This window comes from Monopterus albus, unplaced genomic scaffold (genome assembly GCF_001952655.1).
Source record: "Monopterus albus unplaced genomic scaffold, M_albus_1.0 scaffold11.1, whole genome shotgun sequence".
NCBI classification, from domain to species: Eukaryota; Metazoa; Chordata; class Actinopteri; order Synbranchiformes; family Synbranchidae; genus Monopterus; species Monopterus albus.
In genome coordinates this window covers 1502950-1524262 of record NW_018127891.1, presented here as the reverse complement: position 1 = coordinate 1524262, position 21313 = coordinate 1502950, and the positions used below count along the sequence as shown (strand labels likewise).

The 21313-nt window shown below is 39.7% G+C and overlaps 2 protein-coding genes across 6 annotated transcripts in view; one reads left to right on the top strand and one right to left on the bottom strand.

The window, feature by feature from the left end:
- The first annotated feature begins 2785 nt into the window (after positions 1-2785).
- eva1ba (eva-1 homolog Ba (C. elegans)) overlaps positions 2786-21313 on the top strand; it is a 95691-nt gene continuing 77163 nt past the window's right edge. For 4 of the 5 annotated variants that reach the window (XM_020590083.1, XM_020590079.1, XM_020590081.1 and 1 more), the window contains exons 1-4: positions 2786-3101; positions 11557-11717; positions 13342-13435; positions 13545-15198. In XM_020590083.1, coding sequence (XP_020445739.1) covers positions 13369-13435; positions 13545-13969 — 492 coding nt within the window. In that variant the 5' untranslated portion in view covers positions 2786-3101; positions 11557-11717; positions 13342-13368 and the 3' untranslated portion in view covers positions 13970-15198. Of the gene's footprint in view, positions 3102-6989; positions 7193-11556; positions 11718-13341; positions 13436-13544; positions 15199-21313 lie in introns of those variants that run through there. The other variant, XM_020590080.1, reaches the window with a different exon arrangement.
- Positions 18216-21313, bottom strand: part of sh3d21 (SH3 domain containing 21) — a 16475-nt gene continuing 13377 nt past the window's right edge. The window contains 2 exon segments of the mRNA XM_020590076.1: positions 18216-19875; positions 20029-20092. Of these exon segments, the coding sequence (XP_020445732.1) occupies positions 19843-19875; positions 20029-20092 (97 nt within the window). The 3' untranslated portion in view covers positions 18216-19842.

The window sequence follows — 21313 nt, the reverse complement described above, 5'->3', positions numbered from 1 at the left end:
ATCTACATAGACATTTTAATGAGCAGTTTGTGAATGCCAAAGGGTTTGTACCTTGACAAGCCTAATGATAACTTACATCAAAATAACAAAAACTGTCTTTTTTCTTCACTTGTTCTGTTGTCTGTGTTGATCTCTGGACATTTTTTTTCATCATTTCATCATTTGATGTTCTTAGCAACATGTTTTTAGATTAAGAAAGAATCATTCTAATTCCCTCAGTACACCCTCCCAAGATATTTATTTCATTGTGCATAGTACAAATGAGTCATCTGTGAGTGGTTATTTTGTAGAAGTAAGATAAAACTTTAATTATTATTCTTGCATGTCAATTATAAGATTATTCTTTCCTTAAAAAATCACTGCTTTTCTATAAATGACCTGTGCTGTGTTTGCTCTTTGAGAATGTTGAGGTTGTCTGCAAAGCAAACAACTTAAGTATTCTTAGTCTTTCTTTGCTTTGTGGCTTGTATGGCTGCCAAACCCAACCTAGAGGTTTCTGTGCACTGTTCATTCACACAGCCTCCTTATGGTGCAGACCATTAACAAAGGCTCTGTGTGGCAGCCTTTGCAAACTGAGTGGGAGAGATGACTCTGTCATTATACGCACCGCAAATATTAATGTAGCTTAAAGACGCTAGTTATCTTTTGTTCCTATGAAACCTGTCTGGAGCATGTTGCCTGGCTTCACCTTGGCAGTGAGCTTGGCAAACAAGTGCTATCTTGTTTAAGTCTCCCCAGCCCCCCTCCGTCTCATACACACACCTTCACTGTTGTTTCATCTTTTCCCACCTGCAGACAGACCCTCCCTGGTGGTCAGCAGTCACATATCCCTCCCTGTTTCTGCCTCTTTAACAGCTTACAATGATATACTCTGTATTTATACCAAACCCCATAAAGGCATGCTTGGGTTTGTCTGACATGATCCAGGAAAGGTCTGCCTCCTTGACAGCCATAGATGCCCTGTTTCATTCCTCCCCCAAGCTCCATGATCACCTTTTCTCCCTTAGCTTGCTTTTTCTACCTTCCCATTTTCTTTCTTTTTGCGTCTCTGTGTTGCTCTTCATTGTTCCTAACCTCTCTACCCTCCTCAGACCAGCCCAGTGCTGGAGTATAAATCAGCCCCAGTCATGAGGAGATCCAGACAGGAATGGGATCACTGATGCAGCTCAAAGAGCATTTTAAATCCTGGCACTGAAGGGACTATGCTTTTCCCAAAACCACTGCGTCAGCACCTATACCTTCTCTTAACTGATGGAGTAGACAGGGCAGGATATTGTAGAGATATCTTCTGCCAGATCTTTCATGAGCAGATAGGGTAAAGCAGAAATTTGAGGAACAGGCAGCAGGGGGATGATTGATTTAGAGTGATGAGCCTGAAATCCCATTTGGTGCAATATGTAATGCAATTTAAACTGCAAGTAAGTCTGTCACAAGGTTTTATAGCCATTCATAGGCAAGCTGCTCAAGATGGGAAGCAATGAGTGGGTGGACTCAAGACCAAGATGTTCTTTCAAGCCCCAGTAGGGTTTAGCACAATAGCAGCTCTGCTCTAACATTAACCATCTGGAAGATTAAATGAGCTCTTGAATTTATTGCTCTCATCTCTTCTTCCCTATTTCCCATGCAGAGTAGTACCACGGCTAATGATAAATGTCACTATGCCCTCCTGAGCATATGGCTTTAATAAATGTTGGTCAAGACAAATCTTGGTGGCTACAGAGATTTACAGCTGCACTCATTGACATGGTAAACAACTGTTACAACTGTGAAAATGTTGGTAGCAAAATATGAAGGTTCAGAATGTGTGCTTTGAAATGGTATGCACATATGCAACATTCAGATGTGAAAAAAAATGTATTGTCAGGGCTGCCTTAGTTTTATGTGTAATGCAATCTCATTTAGTGATATGAAAAGTTTTTTCATGTAGTTCAACATCTGTTAGCAATTAGCTTGTCAGCTCCTTCAGCTTGAGAGTTGACATATTATCGTGACTGTGATTTTGTGTGAGGTTGTTTTTGCCAAAATTATTTAGGCTTCGCATTAAAGCTGCACACCGTAGCTCTCTGAGAAACGTGACTCTACTAATAAGTTGTAAGTGTTTGTAACATTTCTGAATTACATAAAACTTTGATGATTATCGCATCATGGCAAAATAAGCCCGCTAACCAGACATATAAAAGCTAATCTGCAACTTCAGACATTCTAGTAAATGTTCTTGAGACACTCTGTCAGCACACAGTTGTAGCCAGGTAAACTGTTCATTTTATACATCGGTTTTTGTACAAATTAAACAAATAACATACATAATGTTAATTAGTGGGCTTGAGAGGTAGTGGTAGGTGGATTTGGGAAGAGGCTGACTGTTTAGCCACACTTTTAGCCTTTAAGCTAACGTAATCTGCTGCTCATGGTAGCTTTAACATGCATATGTGAGAATGTTATCAATCTTATCATATATTGTAACTCTTGGTATGAAAGTCAATACATATGTTTCCAAAACTTTTCCTTTAAGACTTGCAAAGAAACTCCCTTGTGCTCATTTGAGATGTTTATTTATTTATTTGGCTAAAATGTGCAAAGCTGTTTATCAGATATATACATGCACAGTGTTGTTATGATGGTATTTTGTTATTTTCAGTCGTCACACTGAACCATGCATGGAAAACTTAAGCTGGAAAACACACACACACACACAGCCACTGCTTTCCTCCCTCCCCTCTTTCCAACTTTGCCCTTTTAAGGCTGTTCCTCTTTTTTTCTGTCTGTAAAGGCGGATAGTATGACAGCTTTTCCTGCTTCTTGTGGACTGAAGCCGGGAGAGAGAAAACTCTGTTGCTCACTCGGTCTCCAGCTTTGAGAGGAAGCAACCACCTCTTCCCCAGACACTGTACACACACTCAGACAGACAGCTCCCCAGGACTCAGTTGTACAGCAGCAACAAGGAATCCACTAAAGCATTCAGGACTGCCTGTAGTGCTGTTTTGTTTTTTTGTTTTTTTCTCAAAACTTGGAGGAAAACAAGACTAAAACTTGTAGTTTGCCTGTAGCCTCCTCTGTGGACTGAGCTGTTTCAGAGAGATGTTTTTTCTCATCACTGACCGGTGAGTTTATTTCAGTGTATGTACTGTACCATAGAAACCCCTGTGAAACTTTGCTTTTCTGTCACTGTACTTGTACAATGGATGAACTTTTTTGTTTTCTGTAGAGTCTAAATGTTTAATTCCACACAGCTGATGCATATGGAATCTTTAGTTTGGCAGGCTTGCTTGGAGGTGCTTGTGTTTGGGAAACTAAAATGTTTGATATCTGGTTTTCATTACAGCAGCTCTAGTCTATTTTTACTTCACATAAAGTATGAAGTCCATGTGTGATTTTGTATAATTCAGTAAACTGCAGTAAAACTTTGTCAGAAGCACATGGGTTTTGGTATCAACAAAGTGTTGTTACAGTATGTTTTTACAGTATTACGCAGTATTTTTGTTATCATCAGCCCTGAACAAAGCTATTCGTCATAGTGTTGTCCACTTAAATGTGTGTGTTTTCAGCATGTCTTTGATGAACCAGTGCCAAAGAAAACCTGATGCAGTAGTTACAGAGACAGGACAAGAGAGGCTGGCTTTCCTGTGCTGCTGTGCACTGGCTAACCTTGTGGTCATTAATTAGTTGTCACCTTGCTCCAGTCAAGGCAAACATCCTGTCACTTTTTATATTGTTTGTGGGGCCAGAAAGAGCACTGTTCATACGATCAGAGAGATGAGAGAGCCTTTATAAGTGTACACATGGTGCTTTTTTTTCATATATGTCCATTCAAACATTCAAGCACAGCAGTTAACCATATGCTTTAGGTCTCATAGTATTCTCTCTCTCTCCACTAGATGTTTGTGGTTAGCACCTCTTATCAGAGAGAAAATGAGGTGATGGGTGGAGGCCACACTGAGCTGAGCTTCTCTCAGGGGTCTCCTTTAATTAGTACAATCTGAAAGGGCAGGCAACAGCTTCCTCTAGTCAATCAGATAACCATCCATTGGATAAGTGTGAATGCTTAGTAAAGTAACCCCTTCAAGGCTTCATGGCTGGGAAGAGTTGCCTTCTGTATGACCTATCCGAACTATTCATGCCATTAAAATTTCCTTTTTTTCTAAAGCCTCACTGACTCACCCTTTAGTGAGTCGGCTTTGTCTTATCTGTCCTGAGGACGGTCTGTTAACGTCTTCTGTTTACCCACTGGTCAGAGGTCAGACTCTGATTTGAACTGATTGTCTAAACTGTCAGAGTACCAGTCTGTTTGTAGGGGAGATAAAGAGTTTCAGCCTACACAAATTCAGGATCAGGCAAGAACCCCCACACAGACTGTTACAGTGGCAAGTGGCATGTTACAGTGGCATACCCATAATTGTGATGATGAATAAAAAGTATCTCCTTAAAACCAGAAACCAGAACCTGTAAAAATGCAATATTGTAGAAAGACGGGTGCAACTCCAAAGGCAAATTAGTTTTACTCTATAGCAGTGTTGTGTTTTGCAGCACTGTGCAAAAAAGGTAATCCATCAGGAAATGTCAAACAGGTTTAAATAAATTGAAAAACTTAAAAATATATGGCTGAAATTGAGTTATGGTTTCATAATGCATTTCTTTTATCTGTTTTCCAGCTCCTCAAGACTAGATAATATAGTATTACTGGTATGGTATCATTACAAAACTGAGATGAATACATTACTGCTGCTATGCAGAAAAACATAAAGCTGTTTAACTATGAAAAGAGACAATTTATGTAAATTTATATAAGTCTAATCTCACTAACATTTAGAAACAACAGAATAGTTTAAAGTCACTGAGAAACAGGAGCTTGATGGATGATGTGTCTCAGAAGCAAAGTTTAGTAAAGCTTCTGTTGGCCACTGATGTCTTACAGGGCTCAGAGCTTATTGCTGTTTGGTAAGAGCTTCACTGGTTCAAATACTCAGGCAGATGTTTGATATGCTAAGTCCAGTGGGTTTGCGTAGACTCTTATCTTGGTTATACACAGAATCAGATGCTGTATGTGGTTGTCTGGTCTAATTGGTCACTGGGTACTGGTACATTGGTTGTTTAAAACTAGTTTAGCAAAAGAGCATTAACCCAAGATGAGCTGGTCACAGTCTGGAGGTAATATTCAATAGATACAACAAGCTGTAATCTTTATAGGTTGTTTTCATGTCTCATAGCATCAGTACTAATGACAAGCCAGTACTGAGGTTTTATTTTTCTCAGCTGTGTTCTTGTTTTGGAACAAAATCTCTCCAATTCCCACAAGCTAACAACCATCAAAAGGCATTCCTTTCCAGCTTTGAAACACAATTAAAAAGGCATTATTATTATATCTACTGTAGTACTTGTTCTGGTGTGATAAACAATCTTTTTTTTTTATCTCTAATGCAAAAATAATATGCTACTATGATTCTACACACACCATGATAGATGACAGTGTTGTTGATGTTTTTCTAAATGCTACTGATCACAAAAGTTTTTCATCAGAGGCCATGGACTCAAAAAAATAAAAACCTGTCCGATACTATGCAACTAGCCTTCACTTTCACTACACAAACCAGTGTCATGTTTCTGAGCCTCCTAAATCTCATGGAGCTGCACCATGTTCATAAGCAAATGCTATGGACCCAGTAATCCTGAGGGTTCACTTAATTAGTACAGTATGTGGTGTTTTTGTCTCGTTGCCCAGATCGATGACAAGGCTGAGATCACTGATCTATTTTTGGAGCTTGGAGTTTAGGATGATCTAAGGTCCACTGTGCTTTAGAGAATGTTCATATGAATCAAGGAACATACACAGAGAACTGATAACTGTTATCACATACTGTACACACAGGCACAGATAAACTCTGTCAGCAAACACATGTACATCTGTGTTTCTACTGCAGCTTCCTGCTGCCAACAGCTCTGGTGGATTGGTACAGAGATAATGTTAGTATGAAGATGGTATATGGGATATCTCCTCCTTATTTACATAGGAAAACATTCTGACTCTGCCTCACATCAGGAACACATCTGGGTGTGATTAACCATTTGCCCTAACCCCAAGCTCACTCCCATATCTCCATTACCCTCCATTACCTGCCACAGCCCACAACATATGGTTTTCACCAGACAAGCAGTGCACAGTGGTTCACCTTTTATGACAAGACAATAAACAGGGATTCTTTAAGGCAGAGACTGCAGATACTCTGAGATAAGCTCGTGTTGGCATACTGAATCATGTTGAATTTATAACTGTATCCTCATTGAAAAGCATAACATCTAGTCATATAGTGACCATCCAGCAGTGACTGACTGGTCTGAGTCTGCCTTTACTCCTGGATAGGTTTTCATTCCTGAAAGCAAAGTGGTTGTTTATTGAGTCTATGTCAAATAAAGTAAATACCCACAGTCAAATACACTAACATATGAGAAAAATAAAGCTTTTTTTTTTTTAATTCAGCTCTATATCAAATACTAATACATACACAAAAGGTTTGGATACAATTAAATGGTCTAATGGAATTGAAATGTCAGTGGTTGAATGCTGCACAAACAACCCACTTAAAAAGAAAATAAAAGTTGGGCAGGTTTTGACTTTGCATTCACTAGAGTCATTTGTCTCTGCAGCTGGCAGCACATAGTTCAGCCTAGGGACATATAGGATTTAAAATGTATTTGTTTTACCTACAGAGGGTGTTAGATTGATGCTGTTTTTCACATCAGGATAATTTAAAGTCATAGTCTTAAGTGAAACTTAAAGGAAAGTGCCTTTAACTGTAGCCACTTTAACTTCCTTTTTGATGTGGTGCACAAGGCACCACTAGACCTCATTCTGGCCTTGAATCTCAACCAAATGGGGTTGTTTCAAAATATTTTAGCTCATCATATTCTCAGTGACATAGTCTGTTGGGAGTCAACCTCACGTGGTGATCCACGTCTCTGTCCTGATGGCAACCACATTGTTTTTCCTGTTCATAAATGCAGCAGCCTTCCTCCCAGTCAGACACTCTGGCAGACCCTGACCATTCGCACAGCTTGAAACCCAATATCATCATCTAGGCAAACTGGGAAGAAATGCACTCTTACTTTTTCCAATAATGTCCCCCTGCAACCTTCCTAGAGGTGAAGAAATCATGCTACCTTCATCCTGTAAACCTTCATAACTGTTTTCACAGACACTGTAAATAGAGATCTTGGTTTGGACAATGTTTTTGTTTACCGAGTGGGGAGTAATGCCTGATCCTGTTGTACTGCGGAGATCTTGAATTTCCATTATGTTTAATGACTTGGAGATCATTTTCTGGCTTGATTACAGGTGTGTGATAAATAGCTTGTAGAGACATCCAGCAGATATTCTTATGATACAGTTTCAGACCCGTTGGCAGTTTGTAGGTAGCTGTTAACCTTTCATCAGCTACTGAGCGAATTTCTTCATGTGTGAGCGATTAACTGAGCCAAGACCAAGCTCTGATTCAGTATATTTATTTAAGGGCACCATGCAGAGCTTCAGAATGTGCTACACAAGCTGAAAATAGTCAATGAATTACCCAGATTGGTGTGTTTGATACTCTACATCATTAAGTCCAGACAGATTTTTGTTTCAGTAGCAGCCACAGGATCAAAGCAGCAACATTTACTGAACAAAAAAAGAGCAAAGGTGCAGTACAGTGTAAGATGCTTAAAATTCTTTTGGCTGCCTCACTAATCAGAGCATATGTGTGGACTTGATTTTAAAACAGTGAAATGTGTCTAAATGTGTCTGGCTATTTTCCTGTGATGCTCCATCCCAGGCAACCTCACAGAAACACCATCTGTTGTGCCAGGAATTGTTGTGGCTACAGAGGAATTTGAAGTATTAAGAATATTTCTTTTCTTCTGTGGTTTGGCATGTCATTACAATGAGTAAATAACACCAACTCACTCCCTTATGTAATCTTCTGTATATAAATCCAGTGTGGCTTGACTCCCAGCATAACTTCCACTGGAGGGTTATGACTTTGATTTGTTCACTGTGGAAAAGGACTATTGTGGTTGGATGGTTTACGAAACAAGTAGTACTTGGTGAAGTATCTGGGGAAATGTGCTTCTATTCTGCGACAAACCTTTGCTTTGGAGGTCTACTCCTGTTAGGAAGCAGCTGATAAATCATCAGTACAGTAGACAGCTCAGTCATTCTGTTTTGTACCTATATTAAACTCTTAGACAATGACAATGATGCTGAAGGAAGACATTGACCTGGATACTGTAACCCGGAAAGGGACAAACCTTGTGGGAAGGAAGGGCCATTGTGACTATGTGCAAGAGGATGACAGCAAAAATATCACACTACATGATAGTTTGGAGTTTTTGTTCCACTCAGTTGTTCCATCCAAACCAAATCAATGCTCAGTCAGAAATAGTGTTTGACCTCATGTGGCTCCAGTCAGAACACATTTTCTGCTGTGATCTTGCATAAATAACTTGTTGCTGACTGACAAGTTTTGGGAAAAATTAGCTGAGCTAAAATGAACGTGTTTCCTACTGAGTTACAGCCATTTCAGGATGGGTACAGTGATTATTTACTAGCATGCAAAGGAGTCAGGAAGGATATTATATCAGGCAAGAGCACATGATAAGCTAACAGGGACAAAAAATAGAACTAACCATGAATGCCGCAGTAGCGCAGATGTGGCACAAAGGCAGTGCTGGCCAGATCAGTGGAAAAATAAATAATGCAAGGCCACATTATATTACACAGCTTATATTAAAAGCTGTAAATGACCTGTCCTAACACAACTTCACAGAATTATTTTCTATGCAGGCCTGCCCCACAATAGCACCATATGGTGTCCTGATTCTTGAGATATTTTCACTTTATGGTATAATAACTGGTTTAAACGCTCCCAACTGTCAGTACTCCCCCAGATATTGCAGAAATTTAGTGTTAGAGGTGCAAAACTTTGTTTGTTTATTAGATTTTTTTAAGCCAAAGCGCATACCCTAGAACTGGCCAAAGTATTGTTTTGACTTTGGTCGGTCCCATTAAACACTCATGGGGAGTGTCAATATTTTATTATGTGTAGTACCAAAATATGAGTACTGTTATTATTTTCAGTAATAATATTTACCAGGCAGTTTACAATGCAACTTAAGTTTGAGTAAAACATGATGGAACAAAAATGATGTAGTAAATCACTGATGCATGAGTCTTTTATTATGATGAAGGTTTCATTTTCAAGGCTGTTGGGAAGGATAACATCTGCTTTAAAAAAGCTAATTGGGTCACTTAAAGAAAATGACTGAAAGTTGAGTCATGGGCTCACTGAGGGGGAGAAGGTCTGTTAATAATTTCCTTCTTCAGGGTAAAACACAAACACAACAAAACAATATAGCAGGATAATTAGTGTTTAGATAGGCTTTAAACAGGTCTCCAGGTGTCATGTCCTGATGAAGCTCAGGTTTGCTGCATTCCAGTTGGAGAGGAGGCCAGTTACTGTACTGTAGGTGTCCAATCATGTGGGAGAGAGAACCTGCACTTGTTCATAATTGAAAAGGAAGGAGGCTTGACAAGAAGACAGTGTGTAGGTCTATCCCTGCTGTTCAGAACAGAAGCAAAAGGCCCATCGTCTTGTTCCCGTGGGGATGGAGGGGGTGGCCTGGAAAACATGTTGCTATAGTGACCACTTTGTCACTCATCCCCTGTCTCAGTCAGGCGCTGTGTAGTGTACATAGGAACTGCTACGAGTCAGCAAGATCACAATCTGCCCCGGAAAGCACAGAGGCTCAGCTGAACCAACTGCAGCTGGGAGAGGAGCTTTACCCTTAGCAGGACTACAAGTTAGAAAACTTCACAGCGCAGCATTTTTCACAATCCCCCACCTGGCATGTAAAGCACCCCCAGCTGGTTGTAGGGCTTTTACTGAGTAGAGGAAAGTGGAATGTTTCTAACCCCTTATTCTGCAATCCTGCAACAAACATTGTTCAAAAGTCTGTTTGTAAGTTCTCATGTTTTGTGTGAAAGCATAACAACTACATAGATATTGCAGCTATTGTGCATATTTTTGCATTTTCTAACTGAGCACATGTCAGAGCAGCTTCTATGTCAACTGTACAAGGATAATGTCTGCAGTGTGCATGACCAATTATCTTATATGCATCCACCAGTGTTGCAGTACTTAAGACCAACTTGAGTCCAGAATTTCAGGACTCGCTACTCAATCTGGACTTGAACACTGATGACTGGGACTTGGACTCAGACTGGAGCATTGACTGCATTTCAACTCTGACTTTTTTTTTTTTTTTTTTTTTGTAAAAGGCCATACTAATTTGGGCTAAGATACTGATATTAAAACCTGTTCACCCATACCATGTTGTATCCACACTCAGCCTTTCTATAAATGATTTTTCTGTATCAAATTGTTGGAAAATATGGTGGTGCAATACACTGTTAGAAAGTTTGGAATATAAAATAATGACAGCTGTGTCAGTTGGATTTAATGTAGACCTTGATGACTCTGACTCTGGTAACAAGGATTTGACTTGATCTCAACTGTTACTTGACTCAGATTATTCTCTGATGACTCAGACTTGACTCAGACTTGAACACAGGACTTGAGCCTCAACTCGGACCTGAGGTTTAGTGACAGCTATAACACTGGCATCCATGTTCCCTTCACTTGTGTATTTTCCTTGTGTCTTTGTCCCACTTGTAAGATGTGAGGAAAAAGTGCAAGGAAAAAATGTGAGGAAAGAGGAATCGAGGAAACCTGTTTTTCAAGATGTGAGGTGTCCTTTCCTGTTTTCTGACAAAGGGATGTGTTGGCCCATAACAGACTAATGCAAAGGATGCTCTCATGTATCCATGCTCACTCACATGAAACAACTTCTGGGATGAGTGAGGACTGAAGAGCAAGAAACGATCATAAAAGAGATTTGAGATGTACCCATAGCCATGTATAGCCTAAGAACATTGATACAACTAACTAACTTTGCTAATGTTAGCATGGACTGCTACAAAATATGTATTTTTTTTAAATGTTCTTTTAACACTTGATAACACTCATTGCTGTGTTTGTTACGTTTAGCTGGTGTTACTGTAGCTGGGTCTCTGCAGTGGGTCTAGTTGTGATGGCAAATCGCTAGACCATCAAAACAGTGGGTAGTCCTGTAACCTCAGCACTCCAGATATTCATCTACAATCTGAATCATGACACAGTTTTGAGTGCTCGAATCATATACAGGACTAGCTTAGAACATCAGCCCTGTAGCTGGTTAACTATGATAGGGAGGTCTTTGGACCTGAAGTGATCAAGTTAATCAAATTATAACTATAAAAATAGTGTTTGCTTCACTTTTTCATACAGCGGTATCCAACCTAGTCTCTGTACATGTCAAGACATCACAGCTGAACCACTGAAAACTAAAAAGCCTGCCACTATTGTTTTGCTGGACTTTGTATCCTGCAATAGGCCTGTTACTCTTTGCAATGCCGACACCTCAGTGAATTTGGATCTAATGTAGCTTGGTGTGTGTGTGTGCATGTCTGTGTGTTTGCTCTTGTCTCAGGGTGGCCAAATGAGCTGTTTAGCCTGAGGACCAAAGATCACTGCCCTGATCCAATAGCAAGGGAGAGTAAAAGAGGAGCGTGATCATTTTGCATCCATTCTCCAACTACTCATTACACTATGAGCTGGGACTGAAGACGTGCTCCAGAGTTTCATTTTGTGGTAAGTTTTATATCTTTGCTCCACTTTCTGTTTGCTTCTGCTTTTATAGGAGAATCTTTGTTTTAATGTTCATTAGTGGACCAGATGTTTTATAGATCTGTGACTTTATACTTGAATTTTACTGGAAACTGCATCAACAAACACAATATAATACAAACAACTTTATTAATCCCACTAGGGGAAGCTCACACAACACACTACAATGGATGAAAAAAATAATACAACACAGAATAAACTCCAAGGTGAGGTAAAATTATAAAAAGACAAAAGTTGAACATTAAGAAACTAACAAACATTCATCAAGTAGTAAACAAATGAGCTGCTCCCAGGTTGCACAGGAAATACAACCACCAGAATATTCATAAGTGCTACATAAATCATTGAAGTACTGACATCATGATAGAGATCAGTCACTAAGGCTATCAGTGGGTGTAATTTGGAGGTAAATATGTGGTTTGTATAATTTAAGTTCATCAAATGAGCTGTGTGTAGGCAAAGTGGCCTGAGGATCAACTTACAGAGCAGAGCACAGGGGTTAGAGTAGAGGCTTTATTGTTCATTGTTATTTCACATGAACAGTATGTTTTTCCATAGCCAGCCACAACAAAAAGCACATGTTAGAGGGGAATGGAGCTAACATTAACTGGAAGGATTAAAGGCACCTCCTTTTATTTTGAAATGGGCTCTCTACTGTTGCCATCAACACTTATAAGTGTGTCATGGTGCAACACCATGATGTCATCAAGCCAGGGAGGTGGAAACTGTTAACAACATGGCAACATAGATGAGAAAAGTCAGAGTCAGCAGGGTGGAGGAGAAGAAGAGCTGGGGAAAGTTAATGGAGGAAATCCAGAACCCCAAGCAGCACAACAAGTCCCTATACAGTTTGGTATTCCATGAAGACATATGCAAAAAAATGTTTTCTTTCAGATGACAAACAAACTGGTGTCTCCTAAAGACAAATGCAGCTGACTAAGGAGGAAACATGAAGGTAATGTGAAGAACTGGATGCAGATATTTACTGGAAAAGAAAAACAGACTGCAAAGGAGAATGAACATGAACTGTTCTTGCATGCCCCCTTTATAGCCTGAGGGTATCAGGAGTCACCACTGCACACAGTAGAGCTCCTCAGACAGACAGAATGCCAGGAGGACAGACAGCCTAAACGTCAAAGACAACAATATAGATAAGTCAACAACACACTGGCATTTTCCTCTGAGCTTCACAAAGTGATGTGGGGGTCCCATCAGGCAGGAAGGACTCCTCTGTGGACAACTGACTCTTGACCTCATTTATAGAGGGCTGTCATGGTTCAGAGATAATGGCAAAGCCAGTGTTCCATGTGCCAAATGCATCATGATGGTCCCAGATGAAGCCACTTCTTAAACAGGACACAGATGAGCTTTTGTTTGACAGCTGGAGGCCTCATCCCACCCACTCGGAGGCATATGAAGAAATGCAGCTGTCAGTGGATTTAATACCCAAGCACAGCACATGTTCTAACAGTGAAGGAAGGGTGTTTGGGACATATTTCAAAGGCTTAAAGCACCCGGAAAAGCATTCGTAGGCTGTCTAGTTTTATATGCCAAAGTCAAATGTCTCATATGTTTGCTGTTCTGCAAGGGTGAAGAAATCAAAGTCAAGATCATCATGGATGTGAAGAAAAAAGAAATGGACCTCCTGAGCAACAGCATTGCTGCATATGCACATATTAAAGGTAAGTCACATTTTATAGTCTAGCACAATATCTGTGATCATGATGTGGAAAATGTATTTAATTAAATAACAACTCTGTCTGGTGTTGTTCACTTGTGCTCCTTCCTTAGCAAACCCAGAGAGCTTTGGCCTTTACTTTGTGCTTGGAGTGTGTTTCGGCCTGGTGCTGACACTCTGCCTCCTGGTCATCCGCATTTCCTGCAAGCCACGGACCAATATCGCTCCCTCCACACCTGAGAAAAAACATTTAAAAGACATCAATGAGGAGGATGAGGAGAGTGAAGATGATGAAGATGAAGGAGGGGACAATGTAGAGGCACCTGTCCCAGTGCCCAGCACAGAAATCCCTGTTGGTAATCATACCAGCCAACCAGACGGCATGCTGAGTGTGAACGTATTTACCTCAGCTGAAGAGCTGGAACGGGCACAGCGACTGGAGGAGAGGGAACGCATCATACGGGAGATCTGGAGGAACGGCCAGCCCGATATCCTTGGAACAGGAACGGGGACTATTGGACGAGTGCATTACTACTAAGAGACTGCAAGGGCAGCAATTTGAGCTCTGCGAAGGAGAGACAATGCCCTTTGAATGGACCCGGTGTCGCTGGTGCCTCCAAAACTTGAGAGCCTATGCTAGATACAAAGTAACAGTGATGTGCCACATTTGACTTACTTGGCTCTGACAGAGCTAAGTATGTGATATTGCACTTCTAATGTAGCAATGTTTCTTTCAACTGTCTACATAAAATTAAGCCAAGAGAAGTCCTCAAGGCTGATTTATCGTGTGCAAAAGATGCAGTATGAATGTGGGTGCTGATGGACACTTGAAGACTAATCAAATATATGGCGCTTAATGACAAAAATGCACACAACAAGGTTTATGTATGTAACAAATGGAAACTGAAAGCATAATCAAGGACAAGATATGTACTGTTTGTTGAAGAGGATTTGTTTGCAGTGAGGATATTTAATCCATCTGAGCAAACACATATCAGGGAGTTAGAATACACATAGAGTAATGTAAAGGCAATTAAAACTCTTTAATTGTGAGTCTTTAATTTATGAGTACATCACACCCATGTTTATGTTTTTAAGGATAATTCCACCAAAGAAAATGACAGAATTAAACTTGAAATAATTAACTGTTTCTCTTCATAATACTCCCATCACGACAGCAGAGCTCTTCCTCTACATACAGTACTTTTGGGCCATGGATTTTTAATCAAGATAACACAAATATGAGGAAGCTGTTTTGATAATTAAAATGTCACCCTTTGTCATTTGTTATTTCTGCTCACATGTGCCTTACTTACTTAAAGATATGCAGTTTTATAATAAAATTTCTGGGAAACAGCCCTCTTGTGACAGTAAAGGTTTTTCAAGGTTATGGTGGAGTGGGGCGTTAGGTTTGTAAAAGTTCTAATGAACTTTTTTTGACTTCCTGTGAGTTCACGTCCCGGTACTGGCTGTAACACCTATCAAGCGAACCCTTTGTGCAGTCCATAGGTTAATTATTAACACCTGCGTAGGCATTTGCTGCCTCTGCTACTGTTCCTGTTCTATGTTGTTGGCAAACCTGCGGAGTAAATGTTCGGCCACGTTACGTAAAGAGTGTTTTATAGATGAAAACATATCGTATTTGCGTCGCTCGGCCTCGTAGGGGCTGCAGCTTGTTTTGAACTTGCTAACATCAGCTGTTCTCAAACCTCATGCCAAGTCGGAAGTTATCCTCATTTGCTGTTAACAACTAGACGCCAAGCTACTGTAAGTGCTGCTGTGGCTGTTTAACGTGTGTTGTGAAGGATGTTTGACTCTGTAAAGCTGTTGTTTATGTGCTTGGTTAATGTTTTTAAGCCTTACTAGGTAAACAGTACAGACATTTATGTGACGTCATTAGGCCTGAGCCTTTTCCCTCTAGTCCCAACGTTGACATTTAGTTTTTATTGAAATGTCTTGACAAATATTTGAATGAAATTTGGTACAGATTGTTCCCAGATGATGCCATTGTTGGACCCCTAGATTAACACACACTAGCGGGTTTATATAAGTGAAATATCCTTAGTACAGACATTTTTTGTTCCACAAAGTTTGAATTGCAGTAATCCTATGTAATAATGCTGGTAGCATTGGATAAAATTAAAACTAAAGCCATTCCCTTCAGCATCAGTTGTACCTTGTGTTTAGTGCTACAGTAAATTATCACTGGCTTTGTGAGAATGTTAGATTGCTGATAGCATTTAACATATAGTCACTGACATGGCTATAAACTATTGTTTGTGTTGCTGTTGACCCTGCTATTTGTTGTCCTTGAGTCTGCTGGCTGCCTGTATCTGCTCATATGCTGTTATTTATCTGCTGGCTAAATGTGCTACATGCTGTTGTGTTTCTGTTTTTCACTGGCAGCTAATATCTGCACCTGTGCCGCTGCTTTTTCAAATTTTAACTTGCATCTGACCTCTGAAATGTTTGACATGCACCTTATGATGCTTTTCTGTTTTTGATTTTATGAAGTTGTCAGACATGTCATGTTGTGGTCTGTTTTAGTTTTGCGGCACGTGTTCTTCTATGTTGTTGCCTTCCCATTGGCTCATTGCAGACTTGAGTCTCTTGTACGTGGCTTCGGGGATGTGAACATGACTGTGACCACAGCTTAGTAATATAGTTAACACTGTCCTGCTTCCGTGGTAAAATCAGCTGTGCTTTTGTCACTCACAGGACTGGTAGACATTTTCATCAGACATATTATATTTAGCTTAGTTATTAAAATATTTAAATACTTCAGTCAGCCAATGTAGTGATCACTTGCTTTGCTGCTTTTCTACATGTGTACTGCTGCTGCTGCTTCTGTTATGTCGCTTCTCTCTATCCATATTCTGACAGGGGAGTGTATTATCGTCTCTCCACTGTTCTGATCGTGGTGCATGCTTGCTGGGAGTGATGAGGTCATGGCTTTGATGGCCAGTATCAACTCTGTATTTACATAATGAACTGTTCCATGTGAGTTGGTGGACTTGGAATATAGTTTGACTGCCAGTAAAGTTAAGAACACTGATGAATTGGGCAAATGTTTGGACTAGACATTATCACAAGTCCATCTTGAGCGGTTTGGTGATTTACTAGTTATGAATACATGAATTACTGGCATGTCAATAAAGCAGTTTAAACGGGAAAGTACACTAAATACTCATCAGTTAATGGTATGTGTCTATATTCTTTGTGTTGGCCAACCTAGAGCCAGAAAGTTGAGTCCCGTGCTTTTCAGGCTGATGTAGTGTTGCATGAAGGAACGTCTTGGTTGTAGGTGGAGGCAGGCCAAGAGCTTCTGCTAGAGTTGTCCTCAAACAACGTACTGTGCTGCAGGAGCAGACGGGGTTCAGGTTTGCCTTGGAGCCTGCTCTGTTTTCAGATTGAGCCCACACTGAAGTCTTCTCTGTTGAGGTCTTGGAAAAGCCTCTCATCTGGTCAAAGCCTTTCAGAAATCTGTGTCATTGATGACGTAGAGGCTTTGAAGTAGCTGTGTAGTTGTTTAAACCACTTTTGAATGGCCTCTACCTCCAAATCACAAGACACAAAACATGTTTTACTAGACCTAGGATTCAATATTTTCAATAGTATGCTTTTCATTTTGTCAGATGTATTCAAAATGTAATTAGAAGCAACCAGGTTTAGCTTTATGGTAATTATGTAGTTATGAAACAATACATCAACATGAGGAAAAATCGAGTTAGGGAAAGCCATGAATCCAAACCACAACACAGCGTGGGAAAGATCTTCACAAAGGAGAACATAACAGACCATGGAAGACTTATCATGTGGCTCTTTGATTCCAGAAAATCCTCCTTTATGGACAATAACATGTATAGCACTATTTAACCACTGCCTTGTTATTCCACTCAGTAAAAGGCTTCACATTAAAAAGGCTTTTTTAATATATGGCAGATTTGTTACCATTTTCTATTAGGTCAATGCATATGATTGTTTCTGCATCTGTCCAGCTCATACAGTATATGTGACAGAGGCAAACCGTTCTTTGTCAGTTCAGCTCCTCTTTCACTATTGCTAATTTTAACTTGTATCTGACGTCTGAGCTATAAAATATTTGTTTTCAGTACTCCCAGTGTTCCCTCTTGCATGTCTTAAATTTCTCCTGTGCTACGTTGGACTGTCCTGTTTTTTCTGTGAGACCTACATAGATACACTGATCAGCCATAACATTACGACTGCCTGCCTAATACTGTGTACACAGGGATCAGTGCAGCAGTCGGTTGCTTGTGTCACTCTGCAGCTTACTGTGAATTTGTGTGCTTCCATAGTTACATTATCAGGAAGAGTACAAATCTGTTGACTATCCAGTGGAAAACTTGTGTGAAAGGAGTAAAAATTCTAGTTGTGATGACAAGTTAGAGAATTTTTTAGACCAATTCAACAGCCTCCCCACTCTAGGTGTGATATCACCACTATAGCTGCTGAATGGTTCCTTTCATAGAGACCAATGTACAGTACTTCTCATTTTCAACCATTTTAACAAAGATTCAAACAAAATCTTTTGGACAGAATGAATGAAATTTAAGAGTTGAATCTATAGTAGGTCAGCCTCATCATCAGTGAGCCTTGGACGACCATGACCCTATCACTGGTTTGTCCTTCCCTAGACTGATTTTTGGTACTAACCACTGCAGACTGGCAACACTCAACAAGACCTGTAGTGTGGGAGATGCTCTGGAGTCATCTAGCCATCACAGTTTGGCCCTTGTCAAAGTCACTCAGATCCTTTTGCTCACCCATTTTTCCTGCTTCCAACTCCTCAGCTTCGAGGACTGAATGTTCACTTGCTGCCCAGTATACCCCACACACTGTCAGGTGCCATTGTGATGAGAAAATCTGTTCTTCACTTTAGTTGGCAGTGGTCATAATGTTATGGCTGCTCGGTGTATTTCTTTCAAGTGAGTCAAATATTTATAACCTATGTATTATAATTCACAGGAGGTTCTGTAGTGTAAGCAGCACCTGTCATCACTGAGATTATTGAATCTTCCAGAGGCCACTTTGTTAAAACAGTAAAATCTTCACTTTTATTTTTCAAAAATTCAGAACTTTCTGCGTTATCCTCTTTACACTTTGTTTACCCTCATTTATTTTTTCACCTTTGTCCAAGAGGGAATGTGCCCTCAAACATCATTATTCAACACAGTTTTTAAAAATATCATGTTCCCATGGCAGTTTTAGAAGCACTCAGTCTCTGATGAGCTCCAGATGTTGTTCAGATGTGCTACACTGGGCAACGCTAGTAAAGCTTGGGCAGGAACACACCACCCCACCACAGCTGCCAGCACCACCATTTCAAGCCAAAGCCAAATCAGTATACCTTATTGTGAAGATGTCGTGGTTACATTAAATAGCCTTCGCTGTGTTGGGTGCAAAAAATTTCTCATTAAGTCTCTTCCCACATTCTCTGCATGCACTGCAATGACTCACTATGTTCAGAGTTTTCAAAATGAGTCAGTTTTTCTCTGAGTGATTGGATGCCTTTTCCACTAAACTGCAAATATGCAGTTTCTCACAAACTGCATATAGGCTAGCTCCAGCAGTGGTTCAACAGTGTTTTGTTTTGTTTTGTTTTGTTTTTTGTTGTTTGGCATGTTTGTCTTAAAAAAAGGCAGCATTCATTAATACCAAACTTTGTGCAAAGCTTAAATTTCAACACGTTTACTCTTCTGAATGGAAGGTTTTGGTTTTGTAATGCAAGTGTGTTACTGGTGCCAGGTCACTTCCACCAATCCAGCACTTAGTGAAAAGTTTAGCACTTCTCTTTATGTAGAAGAGTCGACATACAGTGCCCTCCTGTGGTTGAATGCGACATTACACCCTGGTGTAGAAAAGCACTTGCATTTCAGCTGTTTTTGACAGTAGTATTAACATTCTGATAACAATACTCCTTTGGATGACTTATTATTTTTTTGTTCCTTGCGAAAGACATCACAATCTTTTCTCCTATGTACAGCTGCATATGTTACATAGTTTGAGGCATTATGTAAATGCTTAGTATGACAAATGGAATTATGAAAGTCTAAGTAGAACAATGTAAAACATGAATTTGCTATCAAGAATAACCCAATTATGATCAATCTTTGTGATTTTTCAGCAATAAAATATGGAAAATTTAATGTACATCATTGAAAAGTCTTTTGGAGGATCAGGTTTCTCCAGTCCAGAGCAGGATTAGCTCAGTCCTGTGTTCACCGTTACTTTAAGGTAGCCCTTGCTTGTGTGTCTGCACTGGGAGAGCATGCTTATCCTCTCCATCCCCACTTCATGTTAGAAAAATGTCCAGCTTGTTTAAATTTGCAATTTGAGGGCCTGCGTGGCACGGTGTCAGACAGCCAGCCCACTCACAGGGTGCGTTGGGGGTTAATGCTTTGTCCTCAAAGCGTTTACTTCCTCCTGTATGTGAAAGATGTTTAGCATCAGCTTTACCAAAGTCATAATATCGGCAACCACAACAAGTATATGCATACCGCCATATTCTTTCATATGGCAGTATGCAGCTGGCACCAAGTATGAATGCATGCAAAACTCGAGACACACTTCACTTACCTGCAGTGCTATGCGCTTGTTTCTCTCCTCCTTCAGTTCTGCTTTCACTTCCTGCATGTCTTGTCTGATCAAAAGAGACAGAGGTGAAAAGGAAGTAGCAGATATGGTCATGTCTAAAAAAGGTCAACTACACAACCGTCAATTCAAAGTTTGTTATGACAGTTAAAGTGAATTTAGAAGCAAGTTTACTTTTAGTTAGTAGGAATGACTTAGAAAGGCCTGTAAGGAGCAAATGATTATTCTTCTAACAAATGCACACTGTCATCTCTAATATGACAAGTTAGGTAGAAGTGAATTATTTACTGCTTGCAAACCAATGATGGTAAGATGATGTCATGGGGTAGGACTGGATAAGTCTGACTTCTTCCTACTCCATTCAAGCATGTACTAGGTATAAGCAAATTGATATTGGATTATGTGTAAAATTATGTGTGTTGTCATATCAACTGTTTTACATGCTTGAAAGAATAAATCAAATCAAATCAAACTTTTACAGTACGGCTATGTTTTAATAAAGTACTAATTAAGAACCCCAAAATGTGCTTAATAGTTATATTTGCACAATGTAGGGTTAAACATTCAGCAGTCAACATGGGGAAAACAGACCTTTCATAGAGGGGAAAGCACAGGTGTTGCATTAACAATGGCTTTGCTCTTAAAGTTTGTCAAGCCATGACAGCGACACACTGTACCAGGACCTTAATTCTGAAGTTGCTAAATGTAATTCTGTCATCATAAATGTTATTTTACCTGTGCTTTTCCTACTGTGACATGTCAAACAAAATACCAGCAGGTACTGTTTCCTTGCCAAAACATTTTAGTCTATTTTGAGCATTGAGAAAAGGTATCTAAAACCTGGCAGACTAACCTTTACCTTGACCAAATACAGAATCAGATTGATTTGATTTATTCATTCAAGAATGTAAAACAGTTATGTCAACACATGTAATTTCACACATATCCAACAAATGCTAATCCAATATCAATTTACTTATACCTAGTACATGCTTGAACGGAGTAGGAAGAAGTTAGACTTATCCAGTCCTACCCCATGACATCATCTTACAACTTTTAAGTCCTAAGCAATATCTCTACATAAATAATTATCCTCTACACCACACAAGTAATATACTACAGAATTATTACAGAGTGTTAACATTCTTACCCTACACCCACAATGTTCCATCTAATTAATCATTAAGCCTGTTCTTGCATATATCTTGATTGACACATACCTTTATATTTATGTTTAAACTCATCAATTCTATTACTATTTTTTATGTCC